The following is a 26,801-nucleotide window of genomic DNA, read 5'->3' as shown; positions in this document are numbered from 1 at the left end:
CTGCTTCAATTAATCTTTCGTCATTTACTAGAAATTTTAACAAAAGAAATAACGAAATCAAAAAAATTATAACAAATAACAAAAATAAAGAAAAAAACAATTGTTATCCACCACGAAAACCACGACAAAACGAAATATGGAGATGTGCCCATGGCCACGTCAGGAAGAAATGAGCTATGGAGTCAAGTGATCAACAACCGATATGTCATGTCAGCCATCAAATATTTCTTCCCAAGAAAACTTGGCGGTGGTGTGTCATGACATGGCACTAACAGAACAGAGAGTGTGAATGCTGACTTTTGAAGTGCATTGCAGAATGTTTTGATGGACAGTGTGAATTGGCTTTTATTTGGGACTCAGAGAAAACAACAATTTTTGAATATAGCAGGTTCTATGGTCTGCCTCCCCGTTTATTATATATTTAATTTGTTTCTGTATGAATATAGGTATTTGTGTGCTGTATTTGTTCACAAAAATTTAAAACTACACATTTTGTATTTTAGGCATGGTGGAGGGGGAGGGGGCAGATGGTGCTACAAGCTTTCTCTTTACGTTGCTTAGATGCCAGCACTGTCATGTCAGATGCCCCAAAACATTAACAGAATGTAGCTTCTTTTCCTTAATTCCTGTTGTGTGCATGCAACAGCAGTTGTAAAAAGTAAATGTTGCAGTGCTTTTGTGAATAACATAGCGTCAGGAAGACATTTGCAGAAGTTTTTTCTGGTCTTAAATGCACATTTAATCCAATAATACGAGCATTTCACCTCATCAATTTAAGTTTCTTTTTATTATACGCTTCGAATAACCAAGAAGATCGATGGCTTTGCCTCAGTGGCGACACAGGTGCCCGTCAGATCATCGAAGTTATGCGCTGTATGGCTTGGCTAGCACTTGCATGGGTAGTCGTCCAGTCTGCTGAGCGTGCTGTTTGCAAGCAGGGCACTCAGCCCTTGGGAGGCAAATTGAGGAGTTACTTAACTGAGAAGCAGCTTCTCCAGTCACGAAAACTGACAATGGCTCGATGAATGTGCTGACCACATACTCCTCCATACCCACATCTAGTGAATCCAATAAGTTAAGGGTGACGTGGCAGTCAGTCGGTACCGTTCGGTATTTCGAGGCCAGTTGGAAACGGAATTTAGTTTTTAAGAAGAGAAGCATGTGATATATAAACTTCCTATCAGAATCCAACATTTTCCTTACCACTGACTGAGAAACTGATGTTTGGTTTATGCCCTCTTTCTGAAAATGTTGGATACATATTTTGCTATGATCGGCAGCCTTTCCTTCTGCGCAGAGAGCTTTTCGAATTGGACTAACAGCAGCTCTTAAAGCCAAATAACATAGGAATAGAACCACTACAGTAAATGTAAATAGCGCAATCGAAATTCTTGTAGATAAAAGAAAATATCGCTTAAACGAGACCAATTATGAATGAAACTTTATTCCTTTACACTTTAGACTGTAAACAGATTGATTAGTATACCCATAATGAAGCAAGCTGGCATTTTTTATCAAAACGCTTTTACAAGAAGTTGATGTTTGGGGAAACTAACATCGCAAACGTCGGTATCAAGTTTGTGATGCCTACGACATCCTCCGTGATTTTAAATGCAAACATTTTAAGTTAGGCTTTACCATGACTGTTACTGGCATTAAATGAACAACAAATTTATTGTTACCAGGCATTGTTTATTTATTTCCACAACGCGTTTCAGAAGTTTAAACCTCCGTCATCAGCTGGATTTATATTTGTCAGTATGACGTGTGTTTCTGTGTGTGTTGTGTTACGAGTTTTTGGAGGAAGTTGTGGCACTGTCTAGTGGAGAAACGAAACACCATTTCAGAACATGGTTTTGGGATGTGATGTATTACAACAGTGAAAGGAACCTGTGACCTCTGGAAGTACTCTGTTTTACCTTCAGGTGTAGACAGGGCACAACGAACTTTCAGCAGCAAATTGAAAAGTAAGAATGTAAGGAAATCAGTAAAGAGAAAGAAAGCGTTGAGTTTGTATCTGTTCCTGGGCGCCATGACCGACCTCATTTGAACTCTTCTGTCAAGAGAGTTAATTTGGAGCTGGAATGGCTGCTTATGTAGGGGGCAGGGTCACACATTGGTGTGGTTCCTGTTGATTCTCTCAGTAGCTGGGATTATACTAGGCATGGCCTTCACCTCAACAGGAAGAGGAAGGGTAAATTGGCTGGGGAAATAGCAGGAAAGTTAAAGGGAGGAGGCACTATCATGAGTGGTAAAATAGCAGTGGTTATAGGGTTCAGAAAAGACCCTTTCTTAGGGTAGGGAGGACAGAAAGTAAGGAAATTTTAAGAGAGGTTAGTACTGAGACAAAACTTAAGTTTGAGAAAGAACTCAAAAAACATAATTCCAGCTTATTACATCTGCATAAACAGCTATTGGTTAAGTATTTTCAACAGTCAGCAGATATTATAACTCTACCAAATTTTAACTCAGTCAATGTGAAATGTCAGCTTTCTTTATTGCATCAAAATATTCGAGGATTGAGAAATAAAATTAATGAATTAACTATCTGCATAGATGAATTAGAGTCTACAAACCCAGCTGACATAATCTGCCTCTCTGAGCATCATGTTTGTTTTGAATACAGTCAGAGAGAGTACCTTTAGTCAGCCATAGTGCCAGTAGTGTCAGTGTCGTCCTAACCGCCGTCTGCTTCACGTCTGCTGTGCAGCGAGCTACCTTAATTTAAGTATTAACTGTATTTTTTTACTTGTCACTTCTTCTTCCTTGTGTTTTTGCTTTTAGGAAGCTTTAATTGTCGACTGCTATTAATAGTTTCCATAGATTTTGTGTTTGTTTTGAATACATTCAGAGTGAGTCCCTTTAGTCAACCATAGTGCCAGTAGTGCTAGTGTTTGTTTTCAATACAGTCCAGAGACAGGTAGTGCTATTTTCATTGTTTTCTACAAGAAGTGGTTAGCACCACAGTTTAGTCAGTAAACAGCCGCCTTTAGTGAATTAGCAGTCGAGTTAAAAGTTGATTAATTCTCTTCAGTAAATTGATTCCTTAGGATGGATAGGTTGTGTGACTGCTGTGTACGGACGCAGGAGGAGCTGCCCACTCTTCGCGAACAGCTGAGCGTGTTGATGGCCGCTGTCAGGCGTCTTCAGGCTGCTGGCTCGGAGTGTAGCCGCAGTGGGGAGTCTGGTGCGTCGCAAGGTACGCCCCAGGTGTTACATACTTCACCCACTGTCCCTGCTGTCGAGACATCTTCGTGGGTACCGGGCGCGGTTGGGCCACCCTCTCCCCAAGGGGAGTGGCGGGATCAGCGGCGTTCGCGGCGCACGAGGCGGAGGGTAAATGTGGAGGCTGGCCGTGTGGCATCGCCTACTCTGCCTGTGAGTGGACATGTGGCTGCTCCTTTAGCAAGGTCCGAGCAGGCGCACGGGGGGAGGGGTTTATTAGTTATTGGGAGCTCCAACGTTAGGTGGGTGATGGAGCCCATTGGGGAAATAGCGGAAAGGTCGGGGAAGAAGGCCAGTGTTCACTCTGTCTGCTTGCCAGGGGTCTCATCCGAGATGTGGAGGAGGCCCTACCGGCGGCGATAGCACTGTGTGCACCCGACTGCAAATTGTTGCTCATGTTGGCACCAATGACTCTTGCCGTCTGGGTTCAGAGGTCATCCTCAGTTCATACAGGCGGTTGGCGGAATTGGTGAAGGCAGAAATCCTCGCTCGCGTGGTGGAATTAGAGCTAACTATTTGTAGTATCGTTCCCAGAACCGATTGCGGTCCTCTGGTTTGGAGCCGAGTGAAACCGAGTTAGAAAACTGCTGCGGAAGCAAAGGGAAATTCACAGCAAACATAAACATAGCTAGCCAAAGCCTTGCAGACAAACAAAAATTACGCGAAGCGAAATGCAGTGTGAGGAGGGCTATGCGAGAGGCGTTCAGTGAATTCGAAAGTAAAGTTCTATGTACTGACTTGGCAGAAAATCCTAAGAAATTTTGGTCTTATGCCAAAGCGGTAGGTGGATCAAAACAAAATGTCCAGACGCTCTCTGACCAAAATGGTACTGAAACAGAGGATAACAGACTAAAGGCCGAAATACTAAATGTCTTTTTCACAAAGTTGTTTCACAGAGGAAGACTGCACTGCAGTTCCTTCTCTAGATTGTCGCACAGATGACAAAATGGTAGATATCGAAATAGACGACAGAGGGATAGAGAAATAATTAAAATCGCTTAAAAGAGGAAAGGCCGCTGGACCTGATGCGATACCAGTTCGATTTTACACAGAGAACACGGAGGAACTTGCCCCCCTTTTTGCAGCGGTGTACCGTAGGTCACTAGAAGAGAGTAGAATTCCAAAGGATTGGAAAAGGGCACAGGTCATCCCCGTTTTCAAGAAAGGACGTCGAACAGATGTGTAGAACTATAGACCTATATCTCTAACGTCGATCAGTTGTAGAAACCCAGCTCGCGCTATTCGTCCACGAGACTCAGAGGGCCATAGACATAGGTTGCCAGGTAGATGCCGTGTTTATTGACTTCCGCAAGGTGTTCGATAGTTCCCTACAGTCGTGTAATGAACAAAGTAAGAGCATATGGACTATCAGACCGATTGTGTGATTGGATTGAGGAGTTCCTAGATAACAGAACGCAGCATGTTATTCTAAATGGAGAGAAGTCTTCCAAAGTAAGAGTGATTTCAGGTGTGCATCAGGGGAGTGTCATAGGACCGTTGCTATTCACAATATACATAAATGACCTGGTGGATGACATCGGAAGTTCACTGAGGCTTTTTGCAGATGGTGCTGTGGTGTATTGAGAGGTTGCAACAATGGAAAATTGTACTGAAATGCAGGAGGATCTGCAGCGAATTGATGCATGGTGCAGGGAATGGCAATTGAATCTCAGTGTAGACAAATGTAATGTGATGCGAATACATAGAAAGATAGGTCCCTTATCATTTAGCTACAAAATAGCAGGTCAGCAACTGGAAGCAGTTAGTTCCATAAATTATCTGGGAGTACGCATTAGGAGTGATTTAAAATGGAATGATCATATAAAGTTGATCGTCGGTAAAGCAGATGCCAGACTGAGATTCATTGGAAGAATCCTAAGGAAATGCAATCCGAAAACAAAGGAAGTAGGCCACAGTACGCTTGTTCGCCCACTACTTGAATACTGCTCAGCAGTGTGGGATCCGTACCAGATAGGGTTGATAGAAGAGATAGAGAAGATCCAACTGAAAGCAGCGCGCTTCGTTACAGGATCATTTAGTAATTGCGAAAGCGTTATGGAGATGATAGATAAACTGCAGTGGAAGACTGTGCAGGAGAGACGCTCAGTAGCTCGGTACGGGCTTTTGTTAAAGTTTCGAGAACATACCTTCACCGAAGAGTCAAGCTGTATATTGCTCCCTGCTACGTATATCTCGCGAAGAGACCATGAGGATAAAATCAGAGAGATTAGAGCCCACACAGAAGCATACCGACAGTCCTTCTTTCCACAAACAATACAATACTGGAATAGAAGGGAGAACCGATAGAGGTACTCAGGGTACCCTCCGCAACACACCGTCAGGTGGCTTGCGGAGTATGGATGTAGATGTAGATGTAGATGTAGATGTGACCACTGGTATAGAGCTTTTAAGTGTTACAGTGTTTAGGTTAGCATCTCACTTTCGTAGATCAGAAATGGAGAAAGCAGGAGTTGCCACATTCATTAGAAACTGTCATAAATTTAAGAACATAGACATTTATAAATTTTGCGTAGAACAGCATATGGAAGCATGTGCAACAGAATTAGAATTTCACAAAAAATCCTTCATAATATTAAGTGTGTATCGAGCACCCGCAGGTAACTTTAATCTGTTTGTAAACCCCCTTGAAGCTGTACTGGCCCATTTAACAACCAAAAACAAAGAAATAGTGGTTGCTAGTGATTTCAATGTAGATTTCCTTAAAGACTCTCCCAATAAGAACTTATTTGAGTTAGTAACACTGTCATTCAACTTAATTCCCACTGTAAAGTTCCCCACTAGGGTAGCCACTTGCTCACAAACAGCCATTGACAATACCTTTATAGAAAAGTCCAATGAACAAAATTATATTACAAAACCAATAGTCAATGGCCTCTCAGACCATGACATGCAGTTCCTTCTGTTAAATGTTAATACTGAACAGGATATAAAATCTGTTAAATCTGAGCTCGAGAGGGTAATCAATAAGCCAAAAATTGATTATTTTAGGACACTCCTCAGAGACATTTACTGGACTGATGCTCACAGTGCTCATGGCATGAATGAAAAATATAACACTTTTGCTAATAAAGTGCTTACCTTATTCAAACACTGTTTTTCCCCAAAACTTACCAAGGTTAGAGCAAAGTCTACAAAATAAGCCATGGATTACTCGAGGAACAGGGGTATCCTGCAAAACAAAAAGAAAACTGTGTCTGTCGATCCGAAACATTTCCTATGTTGATGCTATACTACATTACAAGAAATACTGCAAAATATTAAAGACTGTAATACAGATGTCAAAGCAAATATATTAGAAGGAAAATATTGTCATATCAGATAACAAAATAAAGACAATATGGGATATAGTGAAGGAGGAGACCAGTAGAACCAGACATGAAGAGGAACAAATATCATTTAGAGTAAATGATACATTGGTAACAGATGTATATAGTGTTGCAGAACTTTTTAATAAACATTTTATAACTGTTACCGAAAAGATGGGGTTGTCAGGTTGGGTAGATGCTGCTATGCAATACCTCAGACCAGAAATTTCAAGCAACTTCCATAATATGAATTTGACCCTCACTACCCCAACAGGAATAACGTCCATCATAAAATCTTTAAAATCAAAAACATCTAGTGGGTATGATGAAATATCAACAAAGTTAATTAAAGAATGTGATTCTGGGCTAAGTAACATATTAAGCTATCTGTGTAACCAGTAAATTATTAGTGGAATATTTCCTGAATGGCTGAAATATGCTGAAGTTAAGCCACTGTTTAAGAAGGGAGATAAAGAAATAGCATCAAATTTCCGTCCAATTTCACTGTTGCCAGGATTCTCAAAAATTTTCGAATAAGTAATGTACAGTCGGCTTTATAACTATCTTATCTCAAATAACATACTGTCAAAGTCACAGTGTGGATTTCTAAAAGGTCCTGATATTGAGAAGGCTATCTATACTTACAGTGAAAATGTGCTTAATTCATTAGAAAAAAAATGCAGGCAACTGGTATATTTTGTGATCTGTCAAAGGCATTTGACTGTGTAAATCACAATATCCTTTTAAGTAAATTAGAGTACTATAGTGTAAAAGGAAATGCTGCAAAATGGTTCAAATCTTATATCTCTGGCAGGAAAAAAGGGTGTTATTAGGAAAGAGACAGATATCAAGCTATCAGGCATCATCCAACTGGGAACTAATTACATGTGGGGTCCCATAAGGTTCCATTTTATGGCCATTACTTCTTCTTGTGTATATCAATGACCTTTCATCAGTAACATTACCAGATACCAAGTTCGTTTTGTTTGCCGATGATACAAAGATTGCAATAAATAGCAAATAAAGCGTAGTCTTAGAAAGATCAGCTAATAAAATATTTGTGGACATTAATCAGTGGTTCCTAGCCAATTCTTTGTCGTTAAACTTTGAAAAAACACACTGCATGCAGTTCAGAACTTGTAAGGGGTGTCTCAGGAGTATATGTCTAACATACAATGACAAGAAGATAGAAGAAGTGGACAGTGTTAAATTCTTGGGATTACAGCTTGATAATAAATTCAACTGGGAGGAGCACACCACAGAACTGCTGAAGCGTCTTAACAAATCTCTGTTTGCAATTCGAATTTTGACAGACATAGGGGATATAAAAATGAAGAAGCTGGCATACTGTGCTTACTTTCATTCCGTAATGTCATATGGGATTATTTTTTGGGGTAATTCATCAAGCCAAGCTTAAGTTTTCTGGGCACAAAAACCTGCAGTAAGAGTTAAATGAGGTGTGAACTCAAGAACATCCTGCAGACGCCTGTTTAGGGAACTAGGGATACTAACTACTGTTTTCCAATATATTTATTCTTTAATGAAATTTGTCATTAAAAATATATCACTTTTTCAAACCAACACCTAAATTCATGGAATCATTACTAGAAACAAGAATAATCTTCACAAGTATTTAAAGTCACTTAGTCTTGTACAAAAAGTTGTGCCTTATTCAGGAACACACATTTTCAATCACTTGCCAGCAGCCATAAAAAGCTTAACAACCAATGAAATTCAGTTTAAGAGAAGCCTAAAGGATTTATTGGTGGCCAACTCCTTTTACTCCATTGATAAATTTCTCAGTAAAACCAACAGATTTGTATATATATATATATGTATATATATATAACTTCTGCGCAATTTCAGTGCAGTAATGTGTTCATTGTTAATAAGTAGTATAGTAGTTGTATTACATGTTTATTACCTTATAAATAAATAAAATACATTTTTATTTTAAATTCAGTGCATTAGTATTTGTAAAATGACTCTCATATAGCGTTCATTAAAAAGTGACGATCATTCCACTTGGGACCAGTGGAATGGTACATTAGCTTTCTTGTTTTAGTTGTAAATATTTGTCATGTATTGTTGTTTTTCTGACATGTTCCACATCCTAGAGGACCTCCTCACTACTGATCAATTGGAATGAAAGTAAATCTAATCTAGTCTAATCTAAACTTATTTCATTTTTACCGTTAGATATGCCCAAAACCATGTTCTGAAGTATTGTTTTGTTTCTCCACTAGTTTGTGTCGCAAGTCCCATCAAAAAATTGCAACACAACACATACACACATTTCATACTAAGAAATTTAAATACGCCTAATGATGGAGGTTTTAACCTTTGAAACGCGTTGTGGTGATAAATAAACAGTGACTGGTAACAGCAATCCTTCATGATTTTAGGAATCGACCCTTTCAATCTACGAATATCATATTGTCTTTGGAGGAATAAGTGGAATGTCTTTGGACTACTTATATTTGGAAGGAAGTGGCTTCCTTTTCTTGTGGAGTATGAAAGATGACTGGGTTTAGTGAGAAGGTGAGAAAAATTAAAGTTTAATTGTTTTCAAAACTGTATCATTTAACATTAATTTTTTATAATATGCTTTTTGGTTCAAATCATTTGCATTGATAAATTTTATACGGTCGTGTGTAGTGTGCTTTGTATGTATTTTCGTCGTAATATCCACGTGGTAAAAATCAAAGTAACCGCTGTGGAGTAGTTCACCCTTCAGGAATGAATACGTGATGACGCATCTATCTTACCTACATTAACTGATGTAAAATGATTTAATACGCAGTCTGATATTCATTGGACGCATCGTTTATGAGTCGTTGTTAGACCTTCGCTTTGCGGAGATGTTTGTTTTTGCATATGCTGACTTCGTGTTACAGAATTACTGGAAAATTAAGTCGTAATAGTTGTTCTAATTCTGTTTTTAAGAAATAACTGTAGCTAAATATTATTTAGTTCTCCTGCATATGTGGTTTTCAATTTTTATGAAGTGCCAGGAACTAAATTGTGTGGTTAATGAACCTCTTCCAGGCAATCTTGATCGACGGGAGAGGCCATCTCCTGGGACGGCTTGCAGCTATAGTTGCTAAGACTGTTCTACAAGGAAACAAAGTAATTGTCGTGAGATGTGAACAGATCAACATTTCGGGAAATTTCTTCAGGTAATTAATGTAATTTGTTCCTTTCATCATACTAGACTTTGCAGTGATGTCATTGGTAATTTGCGCCTGAAGCGGCATGTTGAATAAGACATACTGAGCATATTCTTACGTAAGAACATGGTAGCATAAATGTAACACTGATCGTTAAGCGAAACAATACTTTAATATCTATGTAGTAGCCAGTGTGTAGTGAGATAAACCTAAAGTGTGTGTAAAATCAAGGTGGTTGTTTATTTCCTGGATGCCCTATTTCAAAAACCACCTGGGTCATTCCTTGTTAACTCAACCACGGGCTCCAGCTCATAGTCTCAGATTTGACTGAAATTCAGTTCACTAATTCTACCATGTGTGGAACACTCGTGTTCAAAGTATTAGTTTCCCCTGCCAATTAGTTCCAGAATTATGACTTGGGAAAGGTGGTGTGACCAGGAAATTGCAACCTGCATCTGGCGATCTATCTTGAGACCCTACTGCAGGTCTTAATAACTCGGGAACTATTCCACACAGTCCAGTGAAATTTTTACGACCCAGTAACATACATTTAGAGAACACACTCTATGAATCAAAACACCAACATATTTGAGGGAAAATGAAAAATTTCAATATGCGATTAAAAATGTTATGCGTTAAAAGGCACATATTGCAGGTGCCATCTATACCAGTTATAATTCACTCAAAAAGGGATCAAAATTTCAGCATTTTATGGCAAGAAGTTTGTGTACAATGGAAGTTGATAGAGGTATTTGGAGATGTGGCCATTGTTCCACAACACAATTTTGTAAAAACCTATTGTAAACAGTTCTGTCTCTTCTTATCCTCTGCCACAACTGTTTAATCACAATGCAATAACATATAGACTGATTAACACAACCTACCATTAATGTTTGTTGCACCTTAACTGCTAAAAACCAGTTGATTGTGCTTAGAACAGAGGTTCTCCCTCACTTTAGCTACTGTACTCTTGTACATTTAGTTGCAAATTGTACTGTCTTCCTGTCAATGTTGTAGGAACTGGAACTGTCATAAGAATATGTTCAAAAGGAATCCAACACCATGTCTGCCAAACATGGCCAATGAAATGATCTTGCTGGTGCCATGAAGTTCACAAATACATCACCTTCTGCTTCACAGCACTCTGCAACACAAAGTACCAGTTGTCATCATAAACAGCAAAAACATAGCAACCTGGTTTTATGTTGCTGCTTTTGCTTCTGAATCCTGAGTGTCACTGTGAAGACACATGTTGTGCATGAACCTATGGTTATAACCGGACTGTCTGCTCACTGCACATTGTCAGTCTGCGGGAGAGAAGTGATGATGGCTCCTTGTGTCTACAGCAGTTTTAACACGTTAGTCTGCTTTTTAGCAACTCTTCAACTGATTTCACCCCATCTTTTGAAACAGAATGATTGTACGGCAAAGATATTTTTCTGTACCCATGTAAACAATTGAAGAGGTGTTAGAATGTGACCTTCTGTAGGGTGCTGCAGACTAGCTCATGATGCCGTGCGCTTAAAGGTAGCACCAATACCATCATGTACATTTTTACCATGACTTGTTGCAAAAAAAATTCCATTCTGTGTGAATCTGATTATCATTGTAATGCATGCATAAATGTTTGAATTTTTTAGTTTTTGTACTAACTGCCCCATCACTGAAGTATTTCGCACTGCTTCATGACAAACATCACCTGATCCACCTCTATAGCAAATTCAAAATTTTCAGAAAAGTCTAGTATTACTATAATTTTATCTTCTTTCAGATTATCTTTACAGAACAGGAGATAAGCTGATTGTGCTGTTGCTGTGAAGCTGTGTGTGGTCAATTTGTCCAATTTTTTTGACAACACATTTCAACAAAATCTTCCACTGTACTTTGCTTTGTTTCAAGACTTGTGTGGGATCCATGTGTCCATTGTTTATAAGAAGCAAGTTCAGTTATCCATAAGGAGTTCCCCATACAGTTTATTGTTCATGTGTTCTGCAAGATTTGCCTTACCAGGACACTTTTCACACATGTGTATAATGCACTTGTAGGAACTGGTGTCATGCACTAGCAGCTTCATTGCACCTTTGTAATCCAGACCAGAATCCTTTATAGCAGCAAACACAACTTCAGGCCTAGAGGAAGTACTAGACACCTTCCTTGCGATCGTTAAACACTTTCACAGAAGGCAGATTTGTAAAATTCTGCTACAGCTATCATTATATTTGAAAAAAAATATTTAATTAAAAACTACTGACCAAATTTGCCTACTTAGTCAGCTGGAAGTCAATGTTTACGTAAGTTTGTACTTAGATAGCATTAAGAGATCTGTGTGTCATAAAAGGTACAGTACATTAGAGACTACTCCAGCAGCATCAGAATTTCATAAATCTCTGCCAACTTTTATTGTACACAAATGCCTTGCAATAGCAAGTTGAAATTCGGTCACATATTATGGTCTACTTATGCTATGTTTGAAATTTGGCTTGAATACCACTTGTCCCTTTTGTGCTACCACACTTACAAAATCCATGTTTTTTCAGGTAATTTTTCAAATTTTCGTGTGCATATAACTGTTTTTGTGACTGATATGGGCATGATGAGTTCTGTGTGTTTAGGCCACATCAAGCTTACCACAAAAAAAAAATGTATGCCCTTTTTGAGTGAATTCGATTTGGCATAGAGGGCACCTACAATATGTGCCTTTTAACGTATTAAATTTTTAATCACATTTTGGAATTTGTTTTCCCACAGAAATGTTGTTGGTGTTTTGATTCATGGGGTGTTCTGAGTGGATGCTGCTGGGTTGTAAAAATTTCACTGGGCTATGCGGAATAGTTCCAAAGTTATTAAGACCTGAAGTTGGGTATGAAATTGCGGGTTGCAATTTCCGGGTCATGACACTTTTTGCAAATCATAATTCTGGAACTAATTGACAGGGGAAACTAGTACTTTGTAGTTAAGTGTCCCACACATGGTAGAATGAGATTCTACTCATGTGGTTGCTGCTGAAATTTTGTAGTTTCATTCTGTGGAGACTTGAAATTGGCAATAGTTAGGACCTATTGATGGTGGTTACATTGTAAGAACTCTCTCTCTGTTTGTAAAATAAATGCCAAATCTAAAATTCTCTCAAGCAAGTCTGAAGCTAGTCTGAAGCTGACTCATTTGTGTCTGAATAAGTTTTATATTTTTGTGTAAGAACGGAATAAAAGAAGTACTTATACAAAACAAAGAAAATATAACAAATAATGCCATACTTGCAGTGATAAAATTAAATCCTATATTAACTGCAGTATTAGTTAAAAAGGCCTGTCACTAAGGGAAAATCTTTGGGTTTGGGCAACTGCATCAGTCCTAGTAATCGGCCTTTCATGTCATTTGGTGTATGATTGTGTTGACTTGTTAATTTGTTGTGATGCCTTTTATGGGGCCATTCATCTCAAATCTGTTAATTATGTAGTCTGAAAATAATATGCCTCAAATAAAAGGTCTGTAAATGTTCCGCATAACTTGATAATAGTAGCTCGAATAAGAGTTCCTAATCCACTAACCAGTAGATTAAAATTAAACACAGAACTCTTAACAATGGTTACGTAAGCTTTGTCCTGTATTTGGTTACATTTGAAGAAATGGCTACAGCTCCCTGTGCTAAACTCCTAAGTTCAGAGGTCGGGTAAATAGCAAAATGTGTTTTGTAGATCTTGTACTTTGAAACACAAAGCTAAATTGATCAGTGACTGTTTTCATTGTTTTCTTCTGTTATATGGGTCAGTTATGTGAATTGTTGATCTCAAATTATTAAATTAAAAGCTCACACACAGAACTCATTTTTATGTCTTAAGGAGTTGTAAAAATAAATTCTACATGAAGTGATTGATGACAAAATCATAGCCATCCTATGTTAACTGAAAAGATTGATATTAGTTTTCATTGTAGAGAAGTGATAATTAACATCATTTAAATGTTTGTAACAGAGACTTTGTTTTGAATGTAATTTATTTTAGGGAAAATGCTTGAAAATATTACATTTTTCCAGGGCAAAGTTGAAGTACCTCTCATTCCTTCGCAAAAGGTGCAATGTTAATCCAGCACGAGGACCATACCATTTTAGAGCACCAAGCAAGATACTGTGGAGAACTGTTAGAGGTACGTAAACTTACTGTTAAGGCCAGTTGAAAACTAGAAAACTATGCATTTGTTCAAGCAGCAGTTGGACATAGTTTGAATACTAACTTTACTACAATTGTGTGGCAACGTACAGTTTGATTTTCACACTGCTGTTGTAGTTCGTGTGTTAAGAAAGTGCTGTGATGTGTGTGGATACATTATAGGCATATCAAAAGCAGTCTGTTGTGCAATGTAGTAAATATGTGGAAATAAGCAATGATATAAATTTTAAAGCACACGTTACAGTTTACCTCTTTCAAAACCAAAGGAATGCTAATTCCGTGTCGTAAAATTTCTTGATTGTAGGAGTTTACATTGTGTTGTTTCTTTACTCCACTGTAAAGGGAAAAATGTTGGTCTTGCAGCTAACAATTAGTTTTCCCCCATCAGGTATGTTGCCACATAAGACAGAGAGGGGGAAAATGGCGCTGAAGAGGCTTAAAGCTTATGAAGGTTGTCCACCACCTTATGACAGAAGAAAGAGGTTTGTGGTGCCTGGAGCCATGAGGGTTATGTGCTTGAAACCAGGACGAAAGGCAAGTATTTTGTCAAAGTATTATGTGGACATTTGTGTTAAATTACCTACATTTTTGAAATGTGGTGTACAACTGTCTTTAAATATGCTATGAATAGGCTTGTGTTCCACACCAAACATAATTGTTTACTTCGTGTATAAAAGTTCTACTGAAAATGAAATTGTTCTTCTAGGTAGATATGACTTTCATGCCCTATTTAAAATAAATCTTGTGACCCTCTCAGTGGAATGTTAAAAGCAAAAATACAAAACACAAGTCTGGTTTTAACTTGTTTATGTGAATGCTGTGAAATCAGATTTGTGGAAAAGGATGTGACATTGTTCCTCTAATTGCTGTGCTCAGTGGCCAAATATTCCTGAAAGCTCTTGACAGGCCTTTGCTTAATATTGGAAATTTTCCTTCAGCCAAGTTCATACTATTATTGAAAAATTACCAAAATGCTCTGATTAGAGATAACACAACTGTGCTGCTCTAAATTTCTTAACTAAGTACACAAAATGGATGAGCCACGTTATTTAACAAATATGCTCTGCATTATGTACAGTCACACTATGTGGGTGTCTCAATTAAAAGAATTTAACTAAAATTATATGGTTTGCCTATTTCACTGTGAAGATATGTGTTCGTTCTGTGAGGTGTGCTGCTTTTACTTTAGGTTTGAAACCATTTATTCCACAGTGATGAATTTGTAGATTTCACATTTTTATTTATAACTATCGAGCTACACATACAGTCTGTGAAAAGTTCTTTCTTATTGTTCCTTTAATATGCAAATGTGTTGAACATAAACTTGGGGCTAATGTTTTTTATTACCCTGTAATTTGTAAATTTGCTTCCTGCTGCAACATTGAAGTGTGTGCTCTTAATGTTGTCCATGGCTCTTGCTGAATCATTTCACAATCTTAGTACCTAATTCTAACAGTTTTCTTGTGAGTAAAGTCAATGATTATTTATTACCTACATTATTTGAGTATCCATGATACAGAAAATGTGAATGAGACTAAAATTGGTTTGTGTTTATCCATAAGACTTCAGTGCTTCATTTTGTAACTTCTTGTTTGTGTTGTCAGTACTGCCATTTGGGCAGACTTTCTCATGAAGTGGGATGGAAGTACAAGCAGGTTGTTAGGACCCTTGAAACAAAGAGGAAGGTCCGGTCTGTACTGAATATCCGCAAGCGTAACTGCCTTAAGGTATGTACAGCATTTTACAATATTATGATTTTAGTTTGTGGATTTGGTTTAATCTAATGACTCATTAACCTCTAGTCAGTGGAATAAGATGGTCCCACCAACAGTTGCAGCTAGCTGAGCAGGTAGTTTTGAGGACTACCTTGACTCGTAGCATAAAAGCTCTTTTTTTAAATTTCTATGGCAACAACTCGTATTGTTGCAGCTCTGTAGATGACTTGTTTCATATGCAGCCATTGACATTTTGCAGTTGAAGGCTTTTAGCAGTACTTCAAACTGTCAGGGATCATCTTACAGACTTGACTATAGTGCTTATATTTTTGTTTGCTACTAGCATTAGTTAGTGATGGAATTAGTCAAGAGTCTTTCTGTCTGGAGCAACAGTAAGGCTGTTTTAGGTAGTCATTAACATGTTAGTTTGAGACAGGTATAATTTGCTATCTCATGTTCATTCTTTTATGCTTTTAGTGCCAAATACAATCTGGCCAAATGTTTCTGCAAAAGTGCTAGTTATGAACTAACACGACATTCTTTCACCAGTTTGTTGTAATTAAACTTAATATTAGTTACTTGTGAACATTGAAAAGGTTGACTGTTGCCTTTTGCTTTTGTCAAAACTATTCATGTTAGACAGCTATTCCTTTAAAAAGCACTAAGGTCTGAATATATTGTAATAGAAACTTTCAACAAACTTTTTCCTACTGTAATGACAAGAAATGCAGGGTGGTATTTTCAGGTGAACTGCTTGAGTGAGAAACTCGTCCTTTTTACTGTAATAGCTTGTTTGCACTTATTGGCCCACATGTGAAATGAAACTTTTTGTGTTATTGGAGACTTGAAATATGAGTGTGAACTCGAAGTTTTCACTTTATACTCAATGCAAATTCTGGTCTCGTTTGAAAGCACGTATCCAATAAAACAGTATGTTTCGACTAGGGCAGACTGTTTTGTTCTTTTCTTCTGAGAAGAATTATTTTTTTTGCATCAAATGGTAACTACTGTTATTACATTATACTACAATGTAATAACAATAGTTATCATTTTATGCTGAGATAACTGAAAGAGTATAGCTGCTAACAGCACCAAGGCCTTGTGCAGGGAAAATAGTTTCCTGATGCTTCAGGGAATCATCCTTTTGTAATGAAAAGGAGTGTGGCAGTAAAAATTGTTGAGGGAGCAAAAGCTTGAGTGCAGTAAGCTGGTTCAAATGGAGGTTACAGCAGCTATGCACAGAAGCAGGTGCTAGAGGACAGTGTAGTGTGGTGAACTGCATCAAACTAATCTTCAGATTGGCTAAAACTGCTGCTATATTTTATTTTCACATTGTGAACTATGCACAAGTGTGATGGTGACTGGTTCAGATTGCAGGGAAGAATTAACTTTAAAACAGTTCACACTCGGGCAGTAAAACATGTGATCTTATGCAGAAGAAACATGGTTGATGTGACATAACGGGTTCACACTGATACCAATAAGACAGTGACACCTGCTGTGTCTCCTGGTGCAACAGTGCTGATTGCTCCACACAACTGTACACAAGGGAATCCACTGTACCTCAAAAGTTTTTATGTAGAGGAAGCAAACTTTGTCCGTATAGTTACTCAGTAAAACCCCACTTTACTTTCATGTAAATTAAAAACCATGGTTTTTGGGTTTGTGCTCATTATCTATCTGCTAATGGTATTTGTTTGATTTTGAGCAAATTATTTGGAAAAAAAATTATCTTAGATTCCAACATCACACCAAGATGATAAACTGGTTTGCTTTTTGCTACTGCTCACAGTTATTTCCGTAATTTGCAAATAAGTAAATCAGTGGAAATATTTTGAAAAGTTTTCAGTGAAGTATGCGGTCACTGGTGAGTTTACATTTGGAGGGTTTAAGGTCATAGCTTGCAGCATATGAAATACAGCTAACATAATTTTTAACAGGGGAGGGGAAGTTATCTATTTCTGTCCTCGGGCCAATGTGAGGTACATTGCACATTGTTAATGATGTGGTTGGCAGCTACATGTCACACTGATGCTATTGCTGCCTGCTGTGTGGAGCTGCCTCGTTTCTTTTACATAAGTTTCTGATAAAAGCTGAAGCTGGAAATGGGAAACTTATTGAAACAAACATGTGGGGAGTGATAAGCTGAAAATGCTGGCTGGATGTTCTTTGTCTGTGCTCCATGTGGCACACATTCGTAAAGCTAAATACCTGTTACTTCTGAATGAACAGTTGGATAAAGCAGAGGATGTCACAATTTTTCTTATTATATGCTTATTCCAATTCATTGTTCACCTCAACGCAGAATTCACCACGCACTGTCCTTGTTGGTGACTGATATTGCTTTAAGTTCAATTATTTTTCTTATGATGTTCACAAAATTATGTAACATTGGTTGAGCTAGACTTGTGAAGCTGCTGTGCTCAGCCCTCTGCAATTGCCATGTATCAATTTAGGTTGACATAACTATAGCTAGTGTTGTTAAAAACCAACAAATATTACTGTAATGATCAGCTTTTCAGTAGGAAAAACAGCAAATTCAAAATTTGTCTTGCTTTGAGTAGGTAATGCTAGTTGTGACAGTGATTCATTCTGTAAAATTCATTGAATTTTTAGACCTCACGAGAAACCACAGGTGGACTATTTATTTATAGAATTGTATGGGTGCACCCAGTACTTCCTTTCCTTATTACCTAAAGCCACAATGTGCTCTTTAGAAGTGCTCATTATTGAAACGTGATCCATGCTGTCTTACTGTGTGGAGTCACATTGCTGTACATTCTATCATCCTAGTGGGAACACAAATGTTGCACTGCTAAGTGTTCCACGACTTCTTTTAAGTGTCATTTTATGTATTCTAGCATTTCAGTGTGTGTAATGCTCCTGAGGAGAATATGTTGGAATTGAAAGTTGTCACAAATCAGTAACGAGGAAAAAATGTGCTGTCTCTGCTATATCTTTGGTATCAAAATTATTTAATAACGTTTCAGAAATTCGCCCAGAGTTGTTAGTGTAATGTGATGTGTTCATATTGTTAAATCACTTTCCAGGTTTGTCAATTCATTTTTATCAGTGTTAGAACATATTCTAAATTCTCCTTTGCATGTGTTTCATATTTACTCTTTGAGTAATTTATAAATAACTGATTGTAAGGGAATTAACTGAAAATGATACAGTGCCTCTAATGTTCTCTAGTCCATCAAAGAGTATTATTTCAATATTGCTAACCCTCACTACCTCCATTCAAGTTCCATTATTTTTCTTACCAATCTTGCTCTATCTTCAATCTTGATATGTAATGTGACGTGGAATCCTGTTTGAATGAAATATCGATACAAAAATTGTCAGTGGTAACATTGCTATTAATGTTGAAGACACTCTATCTCCTTTTAGTAGTGCATTTTCTTTGGTTAGCTGACATCAGTCAAAAGTATGACTTCATATGTCAAACATAATGTAATAGAAAAAGAAAGCAGCTCATTTGCAGTCCATTGTCTTGCACAGTTGCATCTAAGTTTTGAGTACACCCATCAAAAAAGTTTTGAATCACCTCAGTTCCAAGAGTTCTGGAACCTGTACAGAAAATTAGAATAGAGATCAAGATCAGATGGTCCAGATTGCTGTACACACCGGTACCTCTAATAATCAGCACATCCTCTCGCATTGATGCATGCCTGTTTTTGTCGTGGGATACTATCCACAAGTTCATCAAGGTACTGCTAGTCCAGATTGTCCCCATATTGGCAATTTGGTGTATATCCTCTAGTGGTTGGTGGGTCATGTCCATAAATAGCCGTTCTCAACGTATCTCAGACATGTTCAATAGTTTTCATGTCTGGAGAACGTTCTGGCCATTCTAGTCCAGCGATGTCATTATCCTGAAGGATCATTCACAAGAATGAAGTCCATCAACAAAGGAGGTGGCTTACAAAACAGTTCTTTGACCTATACTTCAGTTTTTCTCATCAGTGTAGGATCTGTACCAGGTCGGGTTGACGGAGGAGATAGGAAGATCCAAAGAAGAGCGGTGCGTTTCGTCACAGGGTTATTTGGCAAGTGTGATAGTGTTATGAAGGTGTTTTACAAACTCAAGTGGCAGACTCTGCAAGAGAGGTGCTCTGCATCGCGGTGTAGCTTGCTGTCCAGGTTTCGAGAAGGTGCGTTTCTGGATGAGGTATCGAATATATTGCTTCCCCCTACTTATACCTCCCAAGGCGATGACGAATGTAAAGTTAGAGAGAGAGATTGGAGCATTCACGGAGGCTTTCAGGCAGCGACTGGAACAGGAAAGGGAGGTAATGACAGTGGCACGTAAGGTGCCCTCCGCCACACACTGTTCGGTGGCTTGCAGAGTATAAATGTAGATGTAAAACGTGATGTCAATTCTGAGTAGTCCATTTGGCATGTTCCTGAGCCCATCTGTCATCAAGTCTCTCTCTCTCTGTATATCCTTCATGTCCGAACATCGGTTTGTTTCACTTAGATGCCTGGATTCTTTCCTTGTTAAGTGCCCTTCTTGGCACAGTCAAACTTGATCAAACCACAGTATTGAAAGGCATGGTTGAACTACAGACAACACGAGCCGTGTACCTCCTTACTGGTGGAATGACTGGAACTGATTGGCTGTTGGACCACCTCCGTCTAAAAAGTGCTGCTTGTGCATGATTTTCATCTTGAGATGCGTTTAGTGACCTCTGAACAGGCAAAGGGATTGAGTCTGTGATACAATGCCCACATTCAAGATCTTCCCGAGTTCTGGAAACTAGGGTGCAACACATGAAACAGTTTTAGAATTGAATTTTATTTATGAAATTCCTAACACACAGGATTTCCCCTTTTAACAAATCACACTCCTAATAAAACAAATAGCAATAATTTGCAACTCAATTCTCTGTTTATATGCAATTTTAAATTGAAACAGCCACACTGGGATGTAAGATGCCATCTTACTTGGCTGTAAAAACACTTTTGTTGGACACAGATGGTATGGTAAGAACACCGTCCACAATCATCATGTTACTGCTGGAGAAAAGCAAGGCTGGAGTGAAGGCAGCAATAAACTATCACTTTCTAAGCAATTGTGCCATCAGTGCTGCTTAAATTTGTGTATAGTGTGTAGAGTAGGTCACTTGATCAGCCTGTGTGAATCTAAGTGGATAAACATAAGTTCTATAGTGCACAGTATGAAAATGTTACATATGAATATTTGCTACTGGGAACTTACTGTGACTTAATTTAGTACTTCCATATCACATTTTCCGCAGGTAATTTATAATTGCAAGAGTGTTCAAGATTTTAATTGTTGCTGTTTGTTACTCAGTGCTGTTCTGGAAACCAATGCAAACTGAATTTGTTGTCATCGAACAAGAATTCCATAAGTTTTCTGTGCAGCAAAGTTTCCAAATTAAGAGCTCACACATTGAACAAATTAAGATTTAAAAACTGAAATTATTTCCCAAAACATGCCATAAATAATATAAACTAAATAAAAAGATGCAATATCACTTTTTTATAGTAGAAAGAAAACAACAAAGTTCTATAACTCACTTTGCCACTGGGTGCTATTTTGTGGCATTTTGCAAATTAATCTGTCCAGTGCATGCTGCTCCCTGTTAGGGGATGTGATTTTGGGTGTGCAAACAGGATTTTGCGGGTCCTTTCTGTGCTCGGGTGCTACTTAGTGGCCAGAGGGCACATGTGCCAGTGTAGCATGTACACTCAGCAGTGAGCAGATGTATGTCTTGACCAGCTGTTGTGATGTTTTTCAGAAGTGGGGTGTGTGTAAAGTGTGTAAAATCTGTGAAATTGTTTGCTTCTGTCGCCATGCCAATAGTTTATGCCTGATATAAATTATTCTTCAGCAAGCAAAAATAATTAGTGAAATTTGGTTTGTTTTGATCCATATTGTTGAGAAATGTAACAGTTGCAATAGGTTGTGTGAATAAAATGGAGAATGTGCTTCCTCAAAGAGTTTCAGAAAACATTCTCAAGTTAGCATGAATCAAGTAAGTCTGAGAATATACCTCTGAGAATGTTCTCAACTTGAGAAAATGGATAAGTTGCTCAATGCAAACAGCATTGTCCAGTTCCATAGGAATGAAAGTAGAGAACTCGCGCAATTGAACATTCTGTTTTCTGAAGTTGCTTTGTAGCATACTGTGAGCTGAGTACATTCTGTTGAGGTTGGTCGAAAGTCAAGAAAGATATCGTACCCTGAAGAAATACTGTAGACAAACTGCAATAGTTCATACTGATTAACAATAAAACATCAATTGGCTGATGAATGGTGTTCCCAGAATCATGTGAAAGATGGGTGACTTCAAACAAAGTGAAACTGAAAACATTTTTGTGCAATTTGGTAGACCTGTTTCCAGATATGAGAAGAGTTTGTCACTGACATTTTCAGATGTTTTGTGTTTTCTCACAGCATAAATTTTCTATTAGAAATAAGTGGTTAAGAAAACATAACTGGTTTATTACAAACCTAACGATCTTTGTTGTAACAAAACCTCGTGGGTGACTGAGTAATTGATATGAGTTGACCATTATGTGACATATTGAAGAAAAATTCGCGTGTTAGAAGACTGACATAGATTTGGTTTGGCATTGATAAAAATGTGATGTATTAAGATTTTGTTTCCAGAACCTCTTTACCTAACTTTAATAAGAAATTTTCCTTCACGTCAGAAAATGTATTTTTGTAAACTATCTTCATAAGTCATTGCCACACAAAAATAAAAATGTAAACAGTAAAAATTACATGTGTGTTCTGTGCTGGATGTGGCGGATCACACACACCAAAAATCTTCTCAAGGAGGGAGGTAGTAAAAACTGCCAGAACAGTTCCAGTTTTTATTCATATGAAACTGACACCTTTCAGATTTTTCCTGAGAATATTCTTTGGAGCATTTCCTTTTTTATTCATATGACCCAGTGTTGGTGGGGTAGTTATATAAGATATTGTCTTCTAATACAGCACATTCACAGTTTCTTCTTCCTGTTCGGATAATGGGACACACATTTTGTGACAAATATTTTTAATTTCTCTTTCAGTGACAAGATTTTTCAAAGTATTACATTTAATCTCTGGGAATTTCTTGATGGAATATGTAAAATAAAGCAAAGGTAACCACTCACCCTGGCTGGTGTGATGCATAGAAACCAGTCTGGCTGTGGCTGCAGGTGTGTGTGTGTGTGTGTGTGTGTGAAGGGATTTCAAGCTTTGCATACATATGGAAGAAGTGGCGTGGCTGCCAAGGCTTTGCCAAGTTTTAAGAGTTGCCAGAGTGCTGGCTACAGTCAGATGAATTTTTTCAGGTGGCGGGAGACACAATGTTCTACTTCGATGATTTTTCATTTAGCTGTTGTAATATTATTTGATTACTTTTCTAGCCATAACTTATTTGTTTTGTTGTTGACGACTGTGCATTGTATGTTAAATTTCCATCAGTACTGCCTGCCTTAACTTAAAATGTGAAACATATTTAAATGTTGTTAATCTTCTTGCAGAAGCTGACTAAGGAAGCTGGGCAAAAGGTGGCGAAACAAGTGGAACCATTCACAAAAATAATTAATTCTTATGGCTATAACTGAACTGAATAAATAAATCTGTAATTGAACACTATTATGTCTTTTCATTTTGATATCACCATTTCAACAATTGGAATGACAGTAGAAGTTTGCGTTCATAATGTCTAGTAATTTCTGTAAATTGGTGGTGGTAGACAATTACTGCTGGACTGTCCTCTAAGAAGTTTAAAACCTGGAATATTTGATTACAAAATGGTTGAAGGATTTCAAACCATCATATTAAAATGTTGTGATCTTTTGCTCAATCTTTTTTGTATTTTGTCTCAGGGTTTTGTACTATCCTGAAACAAATTTAGAGTTCATTGTTGTTGACAGTGTGCCCCTGACAGGACATATTAAATTTGTTAGCAAGTGTAAGAAGTTGATGCACAACATTTTAAATTTGTTTGAAACGTGTGCTGTAGTGGTAGCTATACTATTTGAATTTCAGTGCCTTTTCACTTGCAGGTCCATTCTCAGTCAGTGTATAAAATAAGTTATAGTTTTCTGTTTAAAGAACTAATGAATAGGGACATGAAAAACTTCTATTTTGCAGTAGGTGCAAATTCTGCCTCAAAATGTGATGTTCCTTATCTGATTGTATGTCATAGTGAATTGTATCCAGGTGAACTATTTTTATCAGAGCTAGTTTAAAATAACTTTGTTAAAAACGTAACCAATTTTCAGTTAATGTTGTTGCATATAATCTTCAAAAGTGCAGTCTGAAAAGATGTGTGCAAGGGCCTGTTCACAAAGTAGTCCTCAAGGTCATAGCTGCTGCCTGCTGCCAGCAGGGCCTGCAATTCGCTCACCTCTCAGCTTGAACAAAGAGCTTCTGCGTAGAAGTGTACTCACACTTCCGTTCATCCTCTCTGCTCCCTTGGTTTCCAATGACCACCAGAAATTCTTAATGGTACTGAAAGACATTGCAATGGCAAGAGTGAAGTTTTTGCATATAATGCACTTCTCACATACTAAAGACACTAGGCCTGTAGTGTACTTGGCTGAAACTTGGGTTTCACAGAACCACGCAAATAAGTATATATGTCCTGACTCCAAAGGAAACGGCTGTTTCAAAGTGCCTACTGGTAGAGGTGGCAAAGTGTCGCCCATGCTGCTTAGTTAACCACAGGCTTCATACCAGAGGCCAAACTTGTTTTTCATGGCGGGAAAAGTTCTTGCAGATCGGATTAACATTCAGAAATGAATGGAGAAGTTTTAAGAATTGGTTTATTCGACTATTGTGTGTGCTGGAAGAAGGGCCAATAATCGTGATTGATAACAGCAGCTACCGCTGCATTCAAATTGGTGCAAGGCATATATTATGGAGTGGTTAAAGTGAAGTAAGGTTTAATTTTAAGTCGATGAAATGAAGGTTGAATTCGTCAGAGGAAGAAATTATAGGTTCCTACGGACTAGGTCAGGGACATGAAGTGATAAGTGTACTATTGTGCCACAGCCAGAATAATCCCATGGAACTGATGTGGGCCCAAGTAAAACGAGAAGCAGCAAAAAGAAATACTGCTTTCAAACTTGCTGATGTCGAGAAGCTAACACATGAAGCTCTTCACAAGTTACTCAGTAGGACTGGGAGAAGCGCGTATAACACGTAGGAGCATTGCAAGAAACGATTTCTTGAACCATGGTTTAAGACAAACCATAGTGGAATCTGTAATGGTACACCTGGCTGAAACATGAGACAGTGAATCTGAGGACTCCGAGCCAGATCCTTCAGTGTAGGTAAGTGCCATCTAGTATAAAGCTGCCTCGATTTAAATGTTTGTCTATTCATTTCAGTAATAGAGGACATATTGCAAATGTTTTTCTGTTAAAGTAGATGTCTCATAAACTCATCACAAGTGGTGGCAATTGGTTTACTTAACATTAACTGTCAATTCTCGATTATATAAGTTTTCCTAAAAACCTGTATTGAATGCTTTTACATTTGGATATAATCTCACTGCACTCTGTTTGCTTGTACATTTGAAATTTAACTCCCTATTTTTATTTTGTAGAAGGGTACTGGTTGTTTTGAGGGTAATGCAGTTCATAAGATTACAATGTTGTGCTGCTTCTGTATCGAAAAAAACACACACACACACACACACACACACACACACACACACACACACACACACACACACACACACACACGCACGATGTAACTTGTCAGACGAAAGCGTTGGTATGTTCATAGACACTAACGCAAGCAGTTTTTCGAAATTTTCGTGAATTTCTCCATCTTTTAACGTGTTTTGGAGGCGACACAATGAGCCAACCTTTGTGCACATCGTTGTTTACTAACACAAGCTCAACACAGGATCAACATAGCTCAGCTTTAACCAACACTTTTTCGACTTCTTCACACCAGATCTCCAGTTGCTTTCTAGTTCACCTTTATCTTTCCCCATATATTTTTATTTTCATTTCAGCCTTATGTTACACTTTCCACCTTCTAATACCATATCACCCTCACGACGACCCCATGAAGTTTTATTTACATTCCCTCTGCAAACATGCCTTCACCCTAGCCAGATTACGCTCCCATATTTTATTTACTCAGGCTTGTCTGACATTTGGCATTACCCCTCAAAGGCCTCACACTACAAAGTTGCCAGCTCTGGCTGTAACCCTTCTTTCCATCAGTCCCTATACCAGTTCCAAACTGAACAATCCATAGCCCTCACCTGCCTAATCCTTCATCTACACTAGAGTGCTGCAACGGGGGGACCGAGCCGCTCGTGTCCAGCCCCACACGACTCAGCTCGGTCACGTACTTCGCCTATGTCTGTTCGGATTCCGGACACGCGGATAACCGAGCATGACCGGTCACGGCTGACATCTCATCTCGCCCCGGCTCACTGTACTGTACAAATGCAACGCATATATATATAAGTAACATTTCCAAGAATGGGTACGTGACACAGCTAAATTTATAAAGCACCTGGAGAGTAAAATATTTCAGTACAATCGAGGATGGAAGTCTCATTTCCAAACAAAAGATATATTTTTACTTCTGTTTATAGGAAACATTAAATAAGTGCTTTCCCTGTAATCTAGAAGACAACCATCTTCATAAATAACATACAAAGAGCATTAAACATTTACTGATGTAACTAGTCATACTTTTCAATTGTTTGCAACATAAACAAAATTATAGTTATTGTTCATCAGCAGTAAATCACTAACGCGTTCCGGATTTAATTGGCTGTGGCAATTTGTTAGTAACATGCCGGCTTTACTAAAGCACCTTTCACTAGGTGCACTTGCTGCTGGGATACATAAAATACGTCTTGCAACTGCAGCCAAATCTGGCAGATCTGTTTCATGTCTGCTCCACCACTTTAAGATATCATCATCTCTGGGGTGCATTAAAATGGATCTACTTCATCTGCTGCTGATGGTCTGGTGTTCCTCCATTCCTTGAAACGATCTCTCTTCCTGGGTGGTGATGACAGTACTTGAAGGATCTATGATAATGAACAAGAGACAAGTAATACAGAACTGATACGGAAATCATCGAAACGTTCCCGTAAGAGACCGATGACCTCGCTGTTTGGTCTCTGCCCCCACACAACCTGACCCCCGCCCATAAAAAGAGATGTTTTACGTTAATGCGAGTCACAACAT

The 26,801-nt window shown here is 38.2% G+C and overlaps 1 protein-coding gene across 1 annotated transcript; it reads left to right on the top strand.

Moving 5' to 3' along the window:
- Positions 1-8,797: 8,797 nt before the first annotated feature.
- LOC126337045 (60S ribosomal protein L13a) lies at positions 8,798-23,226 on the top strand. Its single transcript, XM_050001368.1, has 6 exons — positions 8,798-9,092; positions 9,600-9,730; positions 13,755-13,864; positions 14,276-14,421; positions 15,492-15,614; positions 23,112-23,226. Exons 1-6 carry the CDS (start codon positions 9,072-9,074, stop codon positions 23,193-23,195), a joined length of 615 nt encoding a protein of 204 aa, XP_049857325.1. The 5' UTR covers positions 8,798-9,071; the 3' UTR covers positions 23,196-23,226.
- The last annotated feature ends 3,575 nt before the right edge of the window (positions 23,227-26,801 follow it).

This window comes from Schistocerca gregaria, chromosome 2 (genome assembly GCF_023897955.1).
Source record: "Schistocerca gregaria isolate iqSchGreg1 chromosome 2, iqSchGreg1.2, whole genome shotgun sequence".
NCBI classification, from domain to species: Eukaryota; Metazoa; Arthropoda; class Insecta; order Orthoptera; family Acrididae; genus Schistocerca; species Schistocerca gregaria.
The sequence above is the reverse complement of the archived record's forward strand: the minus strand, read 5'-3'. Positions and strand labels throughout refer to the sequence as shown.